The sequence below is a fragment of the Sturnira hondurensis genome, unplaced genomic scaffold, assembly GCF_014824575.4.
Source record: "Sturnira hondurensis isolate 20B ecotype Veracruz unplaced genomic scaffold, ASM1482457v3 Scaffold0007222, whole genome shotgun sequence".
Taxonomy (NCBI): domain Eukaryota; kingdom Metazoa; phylum Chordata; class Mammalia; order Chiroptera; family Phyllostomidae; genus Sturnira; species Sturnira hondurensis.
In genome coordinates this window covers 351635-374520 of record NW_028079853.1, presented here as the reverse complement: position 1 = coordinate 374520, position 22886 = coordinate 351635, and the positions used below count along the sequence as shown (strand labels likewise).

At 41.3% G+C, this 22886-nt stretch overlaps 1 protein-coding gene across 1 annotated transcript in view; it reads right to left on the bottom strand.

Moving 5' to 3' along the window:
• The window catches only part of HACD2 (3-hydroxyacyl-CoA dehydratase 2), a 97242-nt gene extending 79873 nt beyond the window's left edge, over window positions 1–17369 (bottom strand). Inside the window, exons 1-3 of the mRNA XM_037051464.1 lie at window positions 17156–17369; window positions 14509–14626; window positions 4573–4591 (exon numbers count right to left, since the gene is read on the bottom strand). Of these exons, the coding sequence (XP_036907359.1) occupies window positions 4573–4591; window positions 14509–14626; window positions 17156–17310 (292 nt within the window). The 5' untranslated portion in view covers window positions 17311–17369. The remainder of the gene's footprint in view (window positions 1–4572; window positions 4592–14508; window positions 14627–17155) is intronic.
• Window positions 17370–22886: the final 5517 nt, after the last annotated feature.

The window sequence follows — 22886 nt, the reverse complement described above, 5'->3', positions numbered from 1 at the left end:
TTTACTGTCTCTAGAGATTATTTTTGCCAAGTTGCATTGTCACAACCATGAACAAAAAGTAACTGTAACCTTCCTAAAAATAAGTAAGACTGTAATTTAATGAAAATAAGAATATGTAAGAGTTACACTATACATATTGGGACAGAATAAAACTTCTAACACCCTGTAACATTACATTGCTTTAGTTAGCAACAGCTACCATTCTACTGGGCGACTTTCAACATCGCCTTGTTTCTGGCGCTGTGCTGCTTCCAGGCACGGTCCCATTTCATTTTCACAACTTCCCTCCACGGCAGGTGTCATTATCCCCCTTTTATTAATGGAGAAGTGAAGGCACACTAAAGCTGAGTGACTGCCTAGTAGTCACACAGCTAGTAAACAACACAGGTCAGACTTAAGTTCAGACTTTTCATAAACAGCATGTAAACTACAGGTATCTCAAGGCTCTATAACAAGTTTCCAAAAGACCAAGTTGTTACAGTGAAAACTTTCAGAAAGCCACAGGAATAAACCATCATTCCAAAAACAAACTTAAGTTGTTTGAGTAAAATATAAAGCATTGCCTTAGGCCAGAGATTTTCAACTGAAGCGCCACAAGACCTTCCAAAATGTGCGACACCCGACTATGTAGTCAGGGGCACTGACCTCTTTACCCTTGGACTGTCAAAGAAAAAATGACAACAGCCAACACAACAACTGCTGTCTGCCGTAAATTAATCAAAATTGCACCTATTTTTCTGGTCAGATGGACCAAAGTACATTTTTTGGTGTGCTTTTTGTTGCGCCACAGAATTTCAGTAATTCGTTTATGGGTGCCACGAGATAAAAAAGGGTGAAAACTGTTGCCTGTGGCTAATGCTAGAAACAGTCTATTTATTATTACTCCCATCAATTTTTTAAGGAATTGAAAACATTTTGAAATAAGTTTTGGAAAATTTCACATGTATTTGGTAAGATTATGACCAATGTTCACCGAGTCCCCAGTAGGTGTCATGTACTGTTAGGTGTCAGGATATAGAAACCCAAAAGAAACAGTTCTCATTCTCAAAAAACTGTGGCATTGTTGGATACAAGTACAGTGTTAAACCATAACACACTGTGGAAAATATAATAAAGAGCGAGATGTTGGGTATTACAGAAGTAGAGAATGGTGTCTCACGTAGCCAGTGGGTGTAGGGGAGTTTACTGGAGGAGAGCAGTGAACAGCTGTTAGCTGCAGGGGCGGACCGCTCAGTCCAGGCAGAGGGCAAAACCTGGGCACCGGCCACGGGCAGGCAGTGGTGCAGTAGCACGGCTCATGGGATGGGGCACAGGAAGGTTAGGGTTGCTGAAGCATGGAGTAGGACACAGGAAAAGGTCACAGGTAAGGCTGGGGAGGTAGGAGGGGCCCAAGTCATGAAGTTTAAATGAGTGAAGAGTTGAAGAAGGGAAGTAACACGCTCAGAATTATTCTCTAAGTCCCTCAAGGGTTGTAGGAAGCATGGACTTGGAGACCCAGAGCCATGGGTTGTAACTCCTGGCTATTCAACTGATTAACTGTGGGGACTCTAACAAGGCACAAATCTTCCAAGCCTCAATCTTCCCAAGCCTTACAATCTTGTTAACTGTAAGATGGGAAGTAAATGAGATAATGAATGTAAAGCACTGGACCACAGTAAATGCTCAACAAATGGTAGCTCTTATTATTATTAATATTATAAGCCTAGAAGTTCAGAGATCCATATGGGAGTCCAGACGAGACATACTGAGACCCTGAATGGGTAAGAAAACAGGACAATGTGAGATTTCAGAAGGACAGTTGGCAAACACTGATAACCAGCACATTACAAGAGTGTGGGTAACTGAGAATGAGGCACCACTGGTGAGCTCTAGGTCTAGGAAGGGTGACTGAATGGCTGGTGGCTGGTGGTGCCCTGACAATGTAGGAGGCAGAACAAGTTTGGGCGGCTGTGTCATGTTGAGAAGGTGTGCATTCAGGAATGGGTACCCAGAAAGTCAGTGCCTGAGTCTGGAGTCTGGGGTGCAGGTGTGGCTTGCAGTGAGAGAAGCAGGTATCACAGGCATCTCACACTCTGAGAAGGGAAGTAATCACCTACAAAGGGTGCATTCAGTCAGAACAATAACGAGCTAGATCATACCCTGGGACACCCACAGTTCAGGGGCAAGTACAGAAAGAAAAGAACCAGAGAGGACAAGGAAAGCTGGGAGGGCTCTTTCTGGAGAAAGCTAAAGGAGCAGGATCTCACAGAAGGAGTCACCGGCAGTGCCTGCCATAGTTCAGAAGTCCATTCAGTTCCACGTGTCCTGAGAATTCAGCAGAAACTGCTCCTGATTTTAGACCGGGGCGGGGGGGCAGTTTTAGTGGGACAATGAGGACAGAAGCCTGACTACTGGGTTAAGGAATAAATGGGAGTGAGGATGTTGACAGAGTCTACCACAAACTTTTACAAAGTTTAAGCTTTGTAAGAGTTTATGAAGAGGAATTATATAACTGTAAGGGAGAAATGTAGGGTCAAAGGTTAAGTTAAAAATAATTTTTAGGATGGAGCGCTCTGAGCGTTTTGTAAGCGGAGAAGGAAAAAGCAGATGGCAAAGGGCGATGGTGCGGGAGACAGAATCACTGACAGACAAGGTCTCTGAGGAAATAAGAAGAAATTTTAAAGCACCAGCTGTGTCAGAGGCACCCGTCAAGAAACCATCAGAGCAGAGTGTGACATGGATGCGAGTCTGTGGAATGCCTTCTGCAGGAGCACCGCGGAGTGGGGACTGTGAGTCTCCTGAGCCCAGGCCTGGCCCTGCTCACCCCTCTACCTCCACTGCACAACACAGTGTCTGGCACCCACCTGCCAGGCATTCAATAATGGTTGTGGTGTGAATGAAGAAATATTCTTGTTGGAAACTTTATTTCAAGGGGTAGAAAGTTTTAGAGAATGAGAATATACTCTAAGACAAATAAAGAGAATGTATTATCACACAATGAAATATTGACTAAAACAATAGCACACATAGGCTCAGAAAACATAGGCCTCTAACAGCTTTGTAGGTAGTTGAAAGTTTACAGAGTTGGGAAGAAATGGGGCACAGGGCTCAATATGTGGAAAAGGACCGCAGTGATTCTAGAATTCTCTTTGGCCAAATATTATCTCCTAATCTGCAAGCTTATACTTAAAATTCACTTAACAATTTAAGGGATGATTATTTTCTCCTCAAAATTGTAGATAAAAGATTAAAAAGAAAATGTGTGTGAGATTATACATCAGCGAAAACCCATTCACCATAAAATCAAATCAAACAGGTTCTGGCTCAGAATGGTCTGAGTCCAAGCAAGGTTCCACCATTTGCTGCCTGTGTGACCCGGGATGAGTCGCTTTACCTCCTCTGGGAAGGGAGACCATGTGACAGAAGTCTCTTTCAAATCGATTGCTCTAAGGTCTAAAGCAGTGATTCTTAACCTCTGAGTTAACAGCAGTGATTCTCACACAATGCCCCTGAGAATCTAATGAAAGCTATGAATTCTACCCACCCAGCCCCAAAATAAACACAGAAAATGCATACAAAATTCTGCAAACCATGTGAGAAATCCCTGTCTGTTCATTTTCTTTCTAGTCAGAAATAAACAAGGTGAAACTCTTCCTCATGCAGATGCTTTGTCTTCCTTCAAATGCCGGGGGTCAGGTACCACAGGGACCCCTACAAGACCCATGGCAAACACTTTGCTATCTGCCCACCTGACCTGTAAGTTTCTTCTTCTCTGAATTCCCCAGTGTCAAGTGTCGTGCCCTGAATACATTAAGAATCCACTTAATTTGTGAGTCAGGGCCATAGTGGTTCGAATACAGTATATAGTTCTTAGTTTTCAGACCTTCACGGCCTCTGAATTGAGTACCAACTTCAAATCTGCCTTTGGGCAATTGAGTCTGGATGCATGGCAACCACTATGAGCTTACTATACAGGGTCTGTCAATTTCCAAAGTTGATTTCCATTTAATTAAAGGGGTTTAGCTACCCCAGACTAGAAGCTATGCCTCAGTTGCAGAGCAGAATTTGATGGCCCCTACCTTCTCCCCAAAAGAAAAACACTGTATTTGCTTTTAGCAGAAACCTCTCATATTTGTATAACCCTTTATACTCACAGGTTTCCAATCCCTCTCAGATATATTAAATATTCATCTGGGAAGTAGGCAATATATGCAGCACTCCCATTTTAAAGGTGAGGAAAGAGAATATAAGATTTCAGTGACAAGAGAAAGGGCTTTCAAGAGCGCCAGGACCCCAAATCACACTTTTATAAATAAGCTAGTGTTTCTCTGTTACCCTTGTAATGAAAAGGTAGGATAGGCGTCTTTAAATTGACAGAGCAAAATAGCTGTGGCATTTAATTAAATGTTCAGTGATAACATCTAAATTATCCTTGTGATTTTAGAAACCAAAGCCCATTCCGATTTAAGCAATTTTATACATAAAAATTAAAGTTATTTTTTAATAATCAGTAATAATCAAATCAGCCTATTTATGACTTTAAAAACAAGCAGAATCCACAGTACACAGTAAGAGGGATATCTCTATACTTACCTACTGCACAATGTAAAATCTAGAGGAAAAAGGGAAAAAAAAGAAAATTAGAAAAGATCAACAATATTGTAGCTTTATTTGATATAAGCTAGCCTTTCAGGAAGAATAGAGCAATATCTGCTGGGAGTATTGAATATGAAAAATAAACATTCCATTTTAAAACTTGGCTATGGGCTATTTAACAGTGCAAATTCTTATTCAGTTTTTTTTGTTTGTTCATTTCTGGTTGGTTTACCTATAGATTCTCTAAGGAGTAATCTCACCCAGTAGTCTACTACATGTCAGGGACCTCTTTTACAACATATAAGCTTATAATAGCAGTTTTGTAAGTATGCATCCCCCAGGTCTCCCATTCTACAGAGCAGACAACAGACCACGGGGTCCGATAAGCCTTGTTGGCCCCTTTTGCCTGGCAGGCCCTTCAGCACATTCATTCATTCTACAAAGCTCCCCACTTTGTTCCTATCTTGTCTCATTTCAGGACATCCTTATAGGGATGTTCCTGATCTAATCTCTAACCATCTCTTTTGAGCTCTAGGCCCACATTGCAAACAGCCTGTGAAATCTCCATCCAGCTGGACCAGCAGTAGTTCAAACACAGCATGCCTCACTGGTCAGCAACCACCCTCTCGGTCTCTCAGGTTCAGCTGTTCTTTCCTTCCCCTCACTCCTAAGTCCAACTGGTTTCCAAGTCCTGCCTACTTCTAGCATCTGTCTTCCCTGTCTTTTTGATTTCCAGTGCCTTGGATGAGACTGCTATCTCTTCATCTCAATGGCCATCCAATGGGCCAATTATGTTCCTCTAAATCCCCTTCCAATAATTGTATATATGTCACTACTTTAACCCTGGTGAAGGTGGTAAAGACATAATTTGAAGCCGTCTACAAGACTGACTGAATGACCAAAGGTTTTCTAAATGGTGAGACCTATCAGCTACTGTAGTGCATCTTAGAATTACATTTCTCTAGCAGACATCATGTTGTTCGATCCTAACAATTACCTTAGTAAACAGGCAGGACAGTACCTCTACAAGCGGGTGAGAAAACCAAGGCTCAGAGAGGCTGCACAACTTGCCCAAGATAGTAAGTGATGCCTAGGGTCAAGAACCTGGGTTTTATTTTACTCTATTGATTTTCTATCATAGAATTTCACTGTACATTAGTTTTATAGAACAGAAGCCATAATTTGACAAGCCTTGGCCAATCTAAAACATGCTTGATAAGACTGCTCAAAAGCTATTACACAGTAGTTCCCCCTTACCCATGGTTTCAATGACCCATGGTCAACTACAGTATAAATATATTTTTTAGAAATTCCAGAAGTACGATATTTTGCCATGTATAATGTACACCCACGGTTTTCTGCTCATTATACATGGGATTATTATGCCCATTATTATATTCATGGTATATAATCATTATATCCTTGTATAATGTGCATCCTTATTTTCCCTCAAAAATCTAGGCCAAAAAGTGCACATTATACACAGTGAAATACAGAAATTCATGTTTTACACTGTTCAGAGTGGTGTGATGAAATCTTTCACTGTCCCACGTGTTCTGCTGAGGACATGAATCATCCCCTTGTCAGGCATCTCCACACTGTGTGCTACCTGCCCATTAGTCACTTAACAGCTTCCTGGGCTATCCGATTTACTACTGTGATATCAAAGTGCTTGTATTGAAGTAACCCTTATTTTACAATACTTTACTTAGCAATGGCCCCAAAGCCCAAGAGTAGTGGTGTTGGTAATTCAAATATGACAGAGAGAAGCCATAAAGTGTTTCCTTTACATGAAAAGGTATATATGTATAGGAAAAAAGTATACGAGGTCTGTCCAGAAGGTATCCACCCATGTAATATGAAAAACAGGGACATTTATTGGAGAAGATACAAGATACAAGACACATTATACATAGAACAATGACACCTCAGTCCCCTTCAAAGTAGGCACCTTGGGACCTTACACAGTTCTCCTAATCACCATCAGCTGCTGCCATCAATGTCATTGATGGTCTAAAAATCTCTTCCCTTTCAAAGGTGATTTTAATTTTGGGAAAAGCCAGAAGTCACAGGGTGTCAAATCTGGGTTGTAGTGGGGCTGAGTCACCTGCGTGATTTGATGTTTCAGGAAAAAACTCTTCAGAAGACATGATGCACGAGTGGGCATGTTGTTGTGATGAAGCTGCCAATCACCAGCTGCCCACAGCTGTGGCCTTCTGATTCATCTGAATCGTTTTTAAGGAGGAATGTTCAAGCTTAATGCAAAATTTGATGCAGGTTTGTTGCTCTACTCACTCAATCATTTTGAATGAGATGGCCGCACAGTACACATGCTCACTCAACGGTGTCTACCACTCCCACTGACTAGTACAGCGACGCCATTGTTGTTCACAGATGCACATTGCAGTCCCTTCTCCTTGGCTGCCAGGTTACATCGATGTTGTTGTGCAAACTGTTCTCATTATATTAACAATGGCTGGACTTTTTCCGGACAGGCCTCATATCTAGGGTTCAGTACTATCTGCAGTTTCAGGCATCTACTGGGGATCATCCCCTGAGGATAAGGGGGGAACTACTGCACCTCACTAAGTTTTTTGGAGGGGAGTAGGGAGGCGGGACTTAGATTAAAAAATCAGGCTGCACAAATTCGTTGATAACTGATAAAAGAATAACTACACTACAAATCCTATGATTTTTTCTGAAATAAGACATTCCTAAGAATCTCAAATGTATGAATATTACAAGACGAGCTGAACCTCCTGCTGCAAAGTTGAAGAAAACTAAAAGATATGTGTAGATTAAAATGCATAATGGCAGACATAAATGAAAAACATGCTTTAAGGCAAGACAGATGACAGTACCTAGACAGAAAACCTGTTCTATCCATGTATGTGGCAAAATATCCAAGCTGCTGATTAACAATAGGAAACAACAGGACCTTGCAGAAACGATATATATATATAGTGCTTAAGGGCAATTGTTTTCTTTACATGATGGAAACATCGGGCCTATCAGACTCAGTCTCCCCTTTGGCATTAGCACCGATGACAGCAGCACCAATGAGAGCTATCTGGTTATACCGCCAGTGTGTCTGAGATAAGGGAAGTGGGATTTCTTCCAAGGCTGCCTTCTTTGTGGCTGTTTTGCATTTGGTTTAGTCCTCTCTCCTCCCTCTACTTTCCGGCATTCAGGGAAATCACCCTGAGCTAGGGAGTAACTAACAGTCAGAGCTTGAATGAGTGCTCCGATCCCAGCTGGACTCTGAAGAAAAGAGGCACTTCCTCCCTCCGGCCCAGGAAGAGTTCCCTAATTCCATAATATACCGTTACATGGACGATCATTACATAATTGCTGCCCCATCTTCTGAGATGCTAGCTAAGACTTATGCTTTTTTTAAAAAGGCCATATCTAATGCAGGCTTAATTATAGCCCCTGAAAAGGTCCAACAGTCTGAGCCTTGGAAATACCAGGGGCATGTTCTTTTTCACTGGACAGTTCAGCCTCAAACACTCCAAATTAATCTACCAGAATCCCTAACCCTTCATAACCTCCCACGACTACTGGATGTTATTAACTGGATTCGACCTAGCCTACGAATTACCACCCATCAGCTTATTCATTTATTCAATATCTTAAAGGAGACTCCGACCTAAGTTCTCCTAGAACTTTGTCTTCCAAGGCTCTCCAAGAATTAGACCTTATCAGTCAACATACTAATGAAAGACAGCTCACAAGAGTTGACTGCCAGGTTCCTATCAGGCTTTCCAACCTCAGGTGCCCCTACGGGATTAACTGGTCGGGTACTATCTCAGTCAGGCATGATAGAATGGCTATTTTTCGCTCACCAACCTCACCGTACTATTACCACTTACATTGCAGCTCTATGCTAACTTAATTTAATCATTATTTTCACTATTTTTGTCATACGAACAGAGAAGTTATAAATTCTGGAGTGACACAGAATTGTCATTGTCAGCTTGTTCTTAGTTGTTTCCTTACTAGCCTCCTTCTAACTTTATTCTACCCTGGTGAAACATCCCATGGAATTCCATGTGGACGCCTTACAACATGTACCGTGGCCTAAAGCTGTACTGCCCGGTGCACTAGCCACTAGCCATAGGTGCCTATTTAAATTTAAAGAAAATAAAATCTAAAACAGTTTCTCTGTCCCACCAGCCACATTTCAAGGGCCCGACAGACACATGTGATTTGGAGCAGATTCGGAACGCTGCCTCTGCAGAACGTTCCATTGGACAGCGCTAGTCTAAAGGCTCGGTTCATTTTTATTTCTTTATCATAAAACAGCTAAATTACCCTTGATAAGATTCTCTCAAAGTTCCATTACTTTTTGTGGGTGTTTTCAAAATGTCTCTACCTGTAGGAAATTTCACGGTCTGTTATCCAGAAACCTTATGCCTTCTCTGGGCTGTTTGAGGATTTTTTAATTCTTCAAAGTCCAAGGATCCAAATTGTTTTACTATTACATTTTAAGGTCTCTTTTCTGCTGGAAATCACTTAGGTTGGTTTTGAGTTTGAAAAATTAACTAAGAGGTGCCTGAAACAAGAAGGGATTTTTTTCTTTCTCAAAAACAGCTCCTATATAGACCTCTGCATGGCCTCGATAATCACATTGATATGGTCTTCCAGTTCAGAACAGTTTTCTACTATTCTCCCCAATTACTTATACATTCCAACCTTGTCTACTTCTGGTTGCCTTACTTTTCGACAGACTGCATACCCTCAATCTGTTTTCTAGGCACATCAGTTTTATTGAATTATTAGAGTTTCACCCCTTTTCTGAATATTTTGTTTTTCTGTTGTTCAGATAATCATTCATACATTAACTAGTCCACCAACACACACCATATTTTGCCACATATAATGTGCTCCTGAGTATACTGCACACTCACGTTTTTGGCCCAAACTTTCAGGAAAAAAATCTTTTGTTTTAATTTTTTAATTCAGCTGTTTTATTTATTTATATTTAGAAGCAAAATCGATTACTGTATCTCAGTAATCGATTTTGCATACAGATATCATTACCGCTTTCTAGAGTTACACTTTTAACAATAAATATAAATAAAATAGTTAAAAACATTTATGTAGATATGGAATAAGTACTACCCATGTATAAGGTGCATCCTTATTTTTTCCTCAAAAATTTGGACAAAAAGCACCCATTATACACAGCAAAATGAGGTAGTATCACTGATGGGCTCGGCACTACTGTTTTGTAATGTTCTCTTTTACATTTCAAATGGCAAACTCTGAAAACTCCCAACAGCGTCAGCTCTGTAACCTACTTTATCTGAGACTGTCACTGGGCACTCCTGCTTTTCCTGCATCTTCGCCCATCTCTGCACTGAGGCCTCCCTCCCTGCCCTGACTGCCACCATCAATATTTTTAGTTCTTTTTTAAAAATTTCAGCACGTTCCCTTCTACAGCCACTAACTACCTTTTTGAATACCACCCACCATCTGCTTCTATTTGCTCGAGTCGGCAAGCAGCGAGTGAGGCCTGTGGGGGTGGGCTCCTGTCTCCCACAGGCTCCCTTTTCCCTTCTCATGTTGTGACACATTAATTACACCCAGGCTCTATTTTCTCTCTGGTTTTCATGTTGTTTTTGAAGCTGGTGTGTCTAGGTTTGGTGTCTTCCTGTCTGTGTTAGATATCTCCAATTACTTGCTCTGCTGGCTTTGCAGAAGTCCCTTTCAGAGATCTGTTTTCTTAAGACAAGTCTTCAGAATACAGGTATTTTAAAATGCATATACAGCTTATGTTTCAAAAGTTCCTCCTTAAAATTATGATTATTGGGAAATCAGCATGTTTCTAGAAGGAGGAAAACTATTACTGATGATGGTTATGGCCACAGAGGAGTTCACAAAGCAAACTTAAGACATAGTGTGCCAGAAGTATATACTGTATTAGCAACACCTCAGAACCTAACCACTCAGTATCTCTGTGGGGAGAAGAATCATCCAAAGACATTAAAATGGGCAGAGAGACAAGATGGGAGCCCTCTTTTAATGAGAGTTCAAGTTCTTAAGATTCTGCCATATGAGAATTATGAGAAATATCCATAATATTTCTCATAATATCCATAATATCCAAAAATATCAGTTTCCTGAATATTTCATTCAAGTATCTGAAGAGAGTCTGAGGTGATACATGAAAAGTTAGACCAGAATATAGACAAGGGGATTAGCAAATGGTAGTGGGGAGAGGAGTATTAGAAAATGTAACTAAAGTTCTGGAGAATTCATTTTAGACCCAGCCCTACCAGATCAACTCCAGGAAAAGATCACATGTAAAACTGTTTCCTTTCCTTTTTGAAGATTTAAGGGACTCCCAAGCAATAGATCAGGAAGAGGCTGGGGAAGAAAGGGAGTTTCTGTGGTGCATTAGATCGTCCAAGATGGGCAGAGGCAGGTAAATGACATACACAGCGACGTACATATGTTGAAGATGGGCTGTATCAGTCTCGATAATTAATGTCTTTGCAGAGCCATCCTTAATCCCCTGGAAAGAAACCTCACTGTCAATCAGAGAGGTGCATCCAATCATAAGTATTTCAAAGCGTCTGCTATAATTAGTCTTATGCTAAATAAACATATTTAGCAGTCCAAATCCTCTCAAAAATAACTTTAAACTGACATAATGTAGCATCGCTCTACTAATTTCTAATCTTTTGCTCAACTCTAACAAAGCTGCAGACATGAGAATTTGTCCTTACCTGTGAATATTATGAATCCCTCAAAAGTAAAAATATATCCACAGCTTATTATAAATAGCATTTTAAAAAAAGTTAAGATCTATCACACACCATAAAATTCACCCAAAGTGTACAATTCAGTGGTTTTGAGTATACTCACCAAGTTGGACAATTGCTACCACTATCCAGTTCAAGAACATTTTTATCACCTTAAAAAGAAATCCTGTGCCCATTAGCAGTCACTCCCCACAGCCCCTGACAACCAACAATCTACTTTTTATCTCTATTCTGGACATTTGCCTTACATTTCATATAAATGGAAAAACACAATATGTGGCTTTTTGTGTCTGGCTTTTTTCAGATAGCATGTTCTCAAGATTCATCCATGTTATAAAATGCACCAATAACTCATCCATTTTTTTGATATAGTGACACTGCATTTTCTTTATGCATAATGGTATGTTCAAATATGAGATATTTTTGCTACCTATGTTAATGAACTCTCAGAATTACTCAGTACTCAAGCAATACACACTGTATTTGTTCACACTTTGATCTCTTGACCCACAGATTATCAGTATTTTACTTTCTGTCAATTTATAAATCATCTCATATACTATCAAATTCCTTGTATCGTGTCTGAATACTTCTGTAAATACTTCTTGGTCTTTGCACCTAACACCCCCTTTTCTAGAAATTGCCCCTTCTTTCCAACTTCACACAACTGATGTGACCTTGCTGCTGTGTACACATGATGGGTCCGGGAACGAGCTGATGGAGCTGGCTGGATTAGGCCCTTCACTGGGAATGTAGGACTGGGAGTAAGATTCTGTTTCCAACTAGCTGCTCTCTTGACTGTAGGAGCTCCACTCTCAGGAACTTTTCTGTTACCACTGTCTGCTATGCAGACTAAGAAACAAAAACAAAACTAGTCTGCAGGATGGCAAGAAAGAATTAGAGACAAAGAGAAAGAACAGCAGTGACGAGAGACTGCGCCAAAACTGCTGGGTCCCTTACGGAGCCAGTCCCTGACTGCAGGCCATTCCCAAGGCCCCGTGGCGTCCCTGCCCTTGGATTCCGTGGAACATCCTATACCTTCTAATAAACCTCCCTTATTGTATGAGTTAGTTAAGGAGGTTGCTGTAATTTCCAGCCAAGGGTCCTTTTATAATCATTTACCCAATAAGATTATAAGCTTTTTATCAGCAAAGGCTCAAACTCCACAGCACCCATTATGGCGGCTGAAACACGTACTTATTTACATTATCACCTGTGGAACAACGGGTAGTTATCTACAAAAAATACCTATGACGTTCTTAGATGAGCAAAATTAGGATTTGTGTCCACTTTAGAAGAAGCTCTTATTGTGACAAAGGAAGAGCAGTTCTGGTAAGCTTCCTTTATTGCCCCAGGGTGAGGCGTCTCTTCCAATCACTGCTGACTCTCTGCCTGTTCCTGGCAGTCCTCACTGCATTATGTAGTTCTTTTCCCAAAATCAACACCCCGGATTTGCCACCTGTTTCATTCTCAGTGGGAATAACAGAGCTAAAACCAGACATGCAAACTATTTCCTTAAATTCCTACAAAGATTCTATAGGGATAGCCCTGGACTAATCCTTCAAAGTTTAAGATTTGGTTTTTGTACCACACTATTTAATGGCACTACCTTTCAAGGTATACTTAAATTTTTAAAACAATATCGCCAATATTATAAAGTCCTACAAAGACACATCCCCTTTAAGTTGTACAAGTATTCCAACTTCTTAATGTATTAAGCACTGGGGCGGTTTCTGATAGTCTTGACCCCAAACTTGCTTCTTGATAGCGTGAGAGAACTGTATTGGCTGAGCTCTGAGAGACAAAAACTAGTACTCACTTACTACTACCCCTTCAACAAACTTCAAGACTCTAAGTTCAAAAAATGGATGCGCTAATTTCCCCCGGTTCAAAGGATCAGGGCAGGAAGGGGCTTTGGAAATGTACTTTAACATAATTATTTTACAAATAAGAAAGTGAGAGGAACAAGAGATACATGACTTGCCCCAATTTGGAGTAAGTTGGTAAAACCAGCATTTGTAGAATAAGGGTATTCAGACTCCAGGTGGGAGCTCACGTGTCAGACCATCTACCAAAAATGTGTAAGTATAGGCAGTATGGAACTCTCTGCTTTCTGGGAGAGAACAAAACCCAAAGACTGCAATTTTCTGCTTTCAAACGAGAGGATGAGTTTGAGCTATCACATCTCATTCCACGAAAGTAAATTTCTTTTCTAAAATATCTTTTCTGATGTCATAATGGGAAGATCTCTCCAACCTCATGGCTTTTCACCATAACAAACTTTGGCAGTTACTGCCTCTGTGTGCCCACAGCTATCCCTACTTCCCCTTTCCTAGACTTGCCTGGCAAGAATGGCTGGTCTAAGTAAGACCAACCAGAGTCCTTCCCTAGAACTGTGACACAGATGCTGAGAAAAATAAACTTCCTCCCTGTTTCCTACCCTGTGGAGAAGGCAACTTCAGTAGGAAAGTCTAAGACTAACATTCAATGGAGATAAGCAGACGTAAGAGATGGAAAGAGTACGGCAATGTCAAATCCTTGGTTCTCATTCTTAAGCTGGTTTCTTTGGTTTTGTAAGTCAAACCTGTATCTTAATCAACCACAGAAGCCAGGAAACTCATTTTTTGCTTAAAATAGCTTGAGTTGGGTTTCTGTCACTTGCAACTCACAAACCCTTATATACCCCGACACTAGGAGACAAGACTGGAAATACATTACCCTCAATACAAGGAAATTAATAAGCTTTTGTGTACACCTGTTACGCCTCTAGACAGGATCTACCATTTCCTACAACTACCTCTCCTAACACCCTACACTCAACAATTTCCTGTTTCCAACATATGCCTGGCACTGGAAACATCTGAGTTTGCTAATATTTCCCTAAGATGTCCCTAGAATTTTTTAAATCCCCAATATAAGCTTGGTTCATTTGAATTCCAGTAGAAGTAGAACATAAAATAAATTCCAGGTCATACAAGTTAAATGAGATTTTACTTTTTCTAGAACATTAAAAAGATGGTCTATGTATCAACCTCATAGTATACTATAAGGCAAGTTTTCAAAACTTAAAGCAAATCCAACGGAGATGCCCACTCCAACATAATTCGGTAGCATGTTTTATTTTATAACAATAGAATCAACAACAACAAACCTCAGGACCTACCTCCAATAAGGCTCCAGTCTGGAAGAATTTCAAAGGCTTTTCAATGGAATAATAAAGGCTATGATAGCTACCCTTAGCCAGGTATGCTCTGACCAGGCCAACTGCTATAACAAGCCACCTAAAAAAAGAGAGAGAGAAAAAAAATCAATCATGGAAAGAAAAAAAAAAGATAAGCAGGATTTAAGGTAATAGGAAGATGTGGTAATGACAGATATTGCCACAAGAATCCTGGGCTTATCAACCTTTGCTCTCAGAAGTGTTGCGCCATACCAAGAGTGCGCCACGCAAGCACAGTGGCACCTCACTCACTTGGACCTCAGGCTTTTTGGCAACCTTGCCTGTCGAGAACAAGACCAAAATGAAGGGAATAAGCAAAATTGGTCCCTGAGCAGTTTGATTAAGTGCCAGATTATCTAAGACAAGAGAAAAAAAAAGCGTTAAAGGAAAAATTTAAATGGCTGCGTAGTTAAAAGGCCTGTAACAATAATAGGATGAAGAGACGTTTTCAGCTCTTTTACAAGTATCTCACTGAAACATACCCATACCTTAAAATCTATCATTTTTAATTGCAAATGAAGTAAGAATAGAAAGTTAGATTTCTTTTTGAGGAATAAGAGAGGTTTTTTTAGTTGGATTTCCCAAAATCAATTCAGTAAAGAAATCCAGATCAATACAAAATGCAAAACAGAAAAGCACTTAGGCATATCACTGTAAATGTTACATTTCTGTTCTACTATCCTTTTCAAAAATACATTTCTCAGGCCTGGTAACTTGTTTATGTTCCATAATGAAATGAATGGGCCTTAATTAAGGTACGTCTCCTTGAAGGCAGTAATAGATTTACCTATATGTACAATCTCAACTATGTAATGGAGTATGTAAGTCTGCCAAATGTCAGACGAAGACATCGAATAGTTCGTAAAAGAAGAAATTAACTCCTTAATGGTGTAACTGGTTCAGTATTAGCAGCCTAGAAAAAATAAACACCTCATTTTACTCCCACAGACCCAAATTCTCCTCCTAGTTTAAGATGTCGCACCTTACCCTCCACCCCTTTCTCTACAGTCATTGCTCAGGAATAATGATTTATTTTCTTCTTCCCCAATGTCCCTTAAAATCCCTCTCTAGGCCCAATGCTCTCATCAATGCCCTTGCTAAGGCAAGAATGTTACATATAAACACTCAAGAGTACTGAATATTCTTTTAAAATCACTGAGAATGTTTATGTGACAAAGAAAACTTGCATCTGTAATATTTCTTCACTGGCTTGTAAGTAAAGAGAAAGAGAAATAGGTTGTAGATCCAGATCTAACACTAACAAGTTCCCTGATCCCAAGCAAGTTAAGCAAGTCACAACTCTGAGCCCAGGATTCAACACGAGACATTTGTCATACTAGCAATAAAGCCTACCATCTTCCCAAGATATATCTGTGTGTGTGTGTGTGTGAAAAAGCATACGCCCTGAAATTGTGAGTATGACATTAGCATTTGTATTTTATAAGTGGGCAAGGGGGAGAGGAGAAAGGCATGTATGTTTTCCCTTGTACCAGCAACTGAAGGATACAAAACATAAGCTGTCTCCAGGGAGGGGATCTGGGTGGAAGGGAGGGTTGAGAGGGAAGACTTTCACCTTACGCCCTTGTACATATTTTTAATTTTGCACCCCACCAATGTATGGCCTATTGTAAAAGTAAATAAAAATGGATGTTCACTATGCATTTCTTTCAAGTTCCCTTTGTGTTTAAAACTCTCATATTAAAATGTTACGGAAAATGTTTTACATGTGAATCAAATTTAAAAATACACTATTCATAGTCTGATCCTGTGATCCTCCTCACCAAAAATCATGGATCAAAGACTTGGAGGAACCTTGGGAGATCCCCAAGCCTTACTCTTTAGTACTGCTAGGGAAAACGGAGGCCAAGAGAAATAAAGTAATTTATCCAAGGTCACACACCTAGCCAGTATCAAAACCAGCACTAAAAACTCACTGTGACAAAGAATGAACTGAAATGAGGGCGGAACGAGAGGGTAAACCCGTTTGGTGGGTCTATTCCCATCCTCCTCAGCAGCTCTGCCTGCCACCTTCAGTGCCTTCCCCATCCCCATATATCCTAAAAAAGTCGAAAGCACAGTCCTGCTCATGCCACTGGTTAAAAACTTTGAAAGCCTTTCCATAACCTTTCAGACCACAGCACAGTCTGCAGTTTGAAAACAGCCGCCTAAATAAATGGTCGCTCTGCAGTCAAGCTTTCTCCACTCTCCCTGGGGGAAACAGCTCGCCATCCGTGACTTGCCGCCCAGGCTCCCCGCGCTGCAGAAGCGCCCCGCACACCGCCCCCAGACCTGGACCAGTGACCAGTCCACCCGGACCTGAGCCTGGGCAGCCTCCCCGTACCCCGTAACATCCCTGAACTCCAGCTCGGGGCACACCCGCTGCCTGGGAACTTGCTCGGCCCTCGCCCAGGCAGGAGTCTGGGCAAGCACCAGGGCTGTTCAGTGCTCCGCTGCCCTCAGCGCCCAGGTGCTGGGTCTCCAGCCGTCCCAGCCCCGCGGCGCGCAGTGGGCCGGACCCAGCCTCCCCGCCGGCCGCAGAGCCCCCTTACCAGGATGGCTCGCTCCCTGCCTCCCCGAGCCCCAGTCTCACCCCGCCGTCATCACCACATTATAGATGACCAGGTACGCAGTGGCCAAAGGCCCCGGGCCCTTCTTCTTCCGCGCGCCGGTGGCTTCGCTTGCCCCGGGCCTGCCTCCGCTTCCTCCATTCCCTTTGGTCGCCGCAGTGGCCGATGCCGCCGCCATGTCAAGTGCCTGATGCCCGCCCTCCCAAAGAGAGCAGCACCGCCAGGGCTAGGAACTGAGAGGAGGCTGTGGGAGGGACGAGGGAGGAGGGGCTGAGGACGTGGGGCGGAGCCAGGGACAGCGCCCACGGCGGCCGCCATCTTGGGTCAGGGTAATCGCCTCCTCTTTTGCGCTCCCAGTAATAACCGCAGGCGCCACCTTGGCTTAGATTAATGTCGCCTTTGGCCAGCTTTGCCAGGCCCTCTGTTTCTGCCTCGTCTATCTTCTAGAACCTCCGCCTATGTGTTGGACGAAGAAAATGGTGATTTCGTCCTCATTTCGACTTCTCCAACAGCCCGGTCTGCACATGTATATAGCAGTGGAGTAACCTGCCATTTTGGGCCAGGCCACTGACGCCGATTTCGAGTCCCATCAAGTCCCATCAATGGCTGGGAATGGCACCTCAGCCAGGTGTGTTCTGCGTTCTGATCCTTGAGCGGTAGCCAGGTCGAAGATTTAGTCTCGGAAGGTGCCTTCCCTGCTTTTTGATTTTAAGCTACTACTAGTACAGTGGAGAATGTCAACGAGAAGTCACCCGTGTGGCCTAGGGTCCAGTGACATCCGTGAGGGCCTGGAGAGGGTGCCATTGCTTCTTCCAGCCCGAAGCCGCGGGGGTGGCGGGCGCTGAGGCCGGACGGGCCCGAGCCTGTTACGTGGTCGGCTGAGGGCAGGTGCGGATGGAGTGGAAGCTTGACCCCCTCGGGGTCCCCAGACAGAGGGATGTGGGCGGACATGGAACCCCTGCGGGCTCGGAGGAACCGCGACCGCTGGGGGAAGCTGCCTCGACCAGTTGGTCCCGCTCTCCACTCACTGCTTCGTCTCGGGGTATTTTCAATTTGTAGAATTGCCTCACACACCCGAACATGCCTTTACAGAAATGACTGCATATATGGTGATATAAAGTATTTACTTATTCCAGCAAGTATTTATACAGCGCCTGGGAGGTCACACCCGGATTCATGGCACTAAATGAGAGACAAGTCCTGGATCTCCCAGAGGTTATGTAGAGGGAGCCGGATGAAAATAAATATATATTAGGGAGTGAAAAGTGATAATCAGACATATTCTGCAATAATCCAAGCCATAGTAATAGATAGAGGTTTGGGCCGGAGTGGAAACAATTGAGATCATAAAAACGGAATTGAATTCTGGATATATTGTAAGAGTAGAGATGATAAGATTTGTGAATATATTAGATGTGGAGTGTGAAGTGAAAGAGCCATTGTGAGCAACTTGGAAGAACTGAGTTGTACAAGAAGAGATTTTGAAGAAAGAAATGAATTTTAGTTTTTATGTGTTGAGTTTGAAATCTTTGTTAGACATCTAAACGGAAGAGTTGTGTAGACAATTAGACACTGAGGTTCAGTGAAGAACTAGAGAGAGAAATTTGAGAGTTATCAGGGGCATAATGGTACTTTAGAGCCATAAGACATCCAGAGATTGAGACACTGGAACTAAACAATAGTTGGGTCTCATCCTTTGAGGCCCCACAGATTGTGCAGAGATCCTGTTTTCCTGACTTCTTTAAAGAGCAAGTGGTTGGTCTCAAATTGCAGACAGTGATCAGTGGGGGAAATATTGCAAAAGAAAGAAGTGAGCCATTTTGCAGCGCAAATAATCACTCATCTAAAAGCTTCTTTGATCCATTTAACTGATTTTTCTTTTCCAGATAACCTAAGAAAGTAGGAGGCAGGAGCTCTCTTAGTTGGAAATCAACTTAAAACTCATTGTATCTTCTTGCAGTCAGTTAAGCCCACCTCCAGTCTATTCTCTACAATAGAGTCATAGTGATCTTTCCTAAATATAAATTTGTTTGTGTCTGCTACCTTTCCCCTCCTCACCCCCTTAAGATATCTAAATGACTTGTAGTGACACTTAAGATACAGTATATTATGGGCATGGACAACAGTGTGGTGGTTGCCAGGAGTGGAGGGTATAAGAGGGACAAATGGTGATGGAAAAAATAAAATAAAAAATACATTAAAAAGGTAAAATAATTAAAGTAGCGTACGATGATATGCGTGGTCTTGCTCTACCTATGTATTTGGTCCCACATCATACCCTAGTCAGACTTGCTTTATCTTAGGTGAGCAATGCTGCTTTCTGCCACAGGAATTTAGAACATGTTATTCCCTCTGCCCAGAGCAACCTTTACCCCTAATTTTTCCTGAACTTCTGGAATACTGTACATTGCCATGTATCATGTGCTCCCGTGTAAAATGTGCAGCCCACGTTTTTGGCCTAAACTTTTGGGGAAAAATCATTTTAATTTTTAAATTCAATTATTTATATTTAGATGCTTATTTTTATATTATAAAGGAATTTTAGCATTTATTTTTGAACATATGAGTATCATTATTGCTTTCTAGAGTTACACTTTTAACGCATAAACATAAATAAAAGAACTAAAAACACATAGATGCAGAATTAGTACTATCCATGTATAATGTGCATCCTTATTTTTCCCTCAAAATTTGGGCAAAAAACGCATATTATACATGGCGAAGGTAAATCATTCTCCTTGCTGTGGTCTTTATGTACTTTTTCTCATGACGTATACCACAGTAATTTCATGTTTATTCATGTGATTTGTCTTGAACTAGACTACAAGTTTTATTAGACAGGAACAGTGGTCTTTTCTTGGTGATGGTGGTTTCAGTTGTTTGTGTTTGTTCCCCCTCCCCCCCCACCATTGTCTGACATACTGCCTGGCAATATGACATCATCTTAATCAATCATGGTTTCTCTAGCAAAGTAGTTATTTCAAGACTTAGGACTTCAACAACAGAAGCAGGGCTCATCAGGGTCTTGTGAAGTTGATATAAGGATGCTGGGGCATAGTGTTTGTCTTTTTGCTGGATTGTTAAATGTAAGAGGATATGCTCCTGGTTCCATACAAACATCTACCTTTCTATGTGAAGACAGATTGTTGCTAAAAAGAAACAAGCAGACAGGAGAGGGAATGTATGTCTTGGAGGCATTGAGTCTTGGTTCCAGTTCTTGATGCTTTTCCTTCAGTTTTGTGGGTTATCTCATTATCCTCGCACAAGTAAGTCAATACATTCATTTTGCTTAATCAAGCAGTCCCAGAACAAAAACCGAGTTTCTTTTCTACGGTTTTGTTGTAGCAGAAGTCCTGGAAAGTAATCTCATTAGTTTGTGTCACACTCATATCACTGAGCCAATTATTGTGGCCAAAGAGGATAAAATACACAGATTGGCCAGTTCTTTATCATATACCCATAGTTGGAGGAGTGGTGGCTTACCCCAACTGTATGAATCGTGTTCATATATCCCCCGAATGTAGCTTTTCCCCAAACCCTGGACTATAAGATATTTGAGGGCAGGTAATATTAATTCAGTAGGTGTTTTTACCTGTTGTAAATTAGTTCTGAGAGTGTACTATAGCAGAAACTCCCCCAAACTGCTGGTGATAAGTTGATGTGTTCACTTTAGAAAGCAGTTTGTCATTAACTGAGGAAAGTCAAAGATTCACATATTCCGTGACTAATATTCCACTGCCAGGTAGATGCCCTTAAAGATCCCCTAAGGTACACATACCAGAATATTCAAAGCAGTGTTTATTATAGCCACATGCTGAATATGACACAGCACCAATCCACAGTAGAATAAATAAGTATGCTTACAATGGGATATTTTTCAGCAATGAACAAATTGCAGCACTCAGTGTTTATGAATACTATAAACACTGAGTGAAAGAAGGAAGACAAAAAATATGCATAGACTCATTCATCTCAAGTTCAAAATAAGGCTAAGTGAAATTAAATTGTTTAGGTCTACATACACAGGGATTAAAACTATACAGAAACACAAAGAAATGATTACCGCAGGAGTCAGGATACTGAGTTCTGGACTGGAGCTGGCCACCCGGGAGCCGTTGATGAGGAGGCACCTCTCTTCCTCACCTTTTCATCTCCATAGAAAGGGCAACTTTTGCACAAATGGGGTATGTACTGATAAGACTTCCAGGCTCCTAAATGATGTAGATCAATCCTTCTTTGTTCGATAAAAAAAGAACGTGCTGAAAGAACATTGGCTAGCTCACAGAATTGATGGAAAAGATGGTGAATGAGGTTTGGAATAGACAGGAACCATGGGAAATTAGGCAGACAAAAATAGAGACCAAATCAATACATAGGAAGAAACCAGTTAGTGTCCAATAGCTTCTGTCATTGGCATGGCTGCCATTGGACATTGGATGAGTCCATTATTGCTTCCTCTACCACCTCTGGAAGGATTCTAAACCACCATGTGTTTCCCTCTGTTGCTCACTCCAGAGTCAGCGCCTTAGGTAGGAACATCTCTTTGGAAGGAAGTTCACATGGTCAAGTTCTAGAGACAAGGGAGGTGGGAAAGGGGCTATTTGCACACACTTGAGCTTTGTTATTGGAATTCCCTCCAAATAGAAAATGTATTTAGATACTGAGTAGCCAAAATGAAAAATGCCTCTCAAGGAATATCAGAAATAAACATCTGGTCTCCACCTGGAGGAGGGAACAGTAATATGATTAGTTAAGATCTGAAATTCATTGGGCTGTGTTTTTACTGCCAGATAAGAGATTAAACACAGAATCATTGAATTGAAAGGCATCCAGGCTGGCTCTTCTACCTTTCAAGGCACCATTTTCTCTTTTCTTGTTTCTATAACTGTGATTGGGAATGGGAGGGGAATGTAATTCTGATCAGCCCAGTGCTATAGGCCAGTCTATCTTCAAATCAATAGATGATGGAGTGACCTCAATGCCATCTCCCATCTGGCCATTAACAGATAGCCCTACAAATGTATATTCGGGGTACCTGACCAACCATGAAGACAGTTGACACGATTCCTGTTTGTCTGTGATCTGTGTTCATTGTACAAAAACCTGGAGGAAGGGAGAGGTGGGTGATAGAATTTAGTCTCTAAGTTCCACTCTAAATTTCCAGTTAGCTAGCCTGTAGACTATCAGATTCTTCTCTTGAGAGTTTGAACTTGGGGGAAACTGAGACCTGAGCAGATACGGAGAGAGGAGACCCTTTGGAGACAAAGACTGTGTTATAGGTGCCTTTGTGCTTGATGACATTCTGTGAACAGCTTCAGGCCATAGGTCTTCCTGTTAATGATTAATAAATATACCAATGAAAATCTATCATTTTTATAAGCAAATGCTAATTAAAATAATGAGATAGATGCTCTCCTTTTTGCTTGTTCCAAATATCAAAGATTAAAATAATACAGTGACAGAGGTATAAAGGCATGGATATTCCTAGTTTTCCCTACTGAAAGTATAGACTGATACATTCTCTGGGAGGCAGCTTGGAAATATTAGGTTGGTGAAAATATTAGGTTAGATTGTTTGTTTTTTTTTCTGTAAGATGATTCTAGTAGTGCTTAGTTGTCTTTGACTTCACTCAAAGCAATTTTGTTGGATTGTATTGTAACAGTTGTCATATCAGTGTATAGTTAAAAAAAACTTATCAAAATTGGTGAAATTTTGTATAGCCATTTTAATATTGAAGATAGAAAATGTTGCATA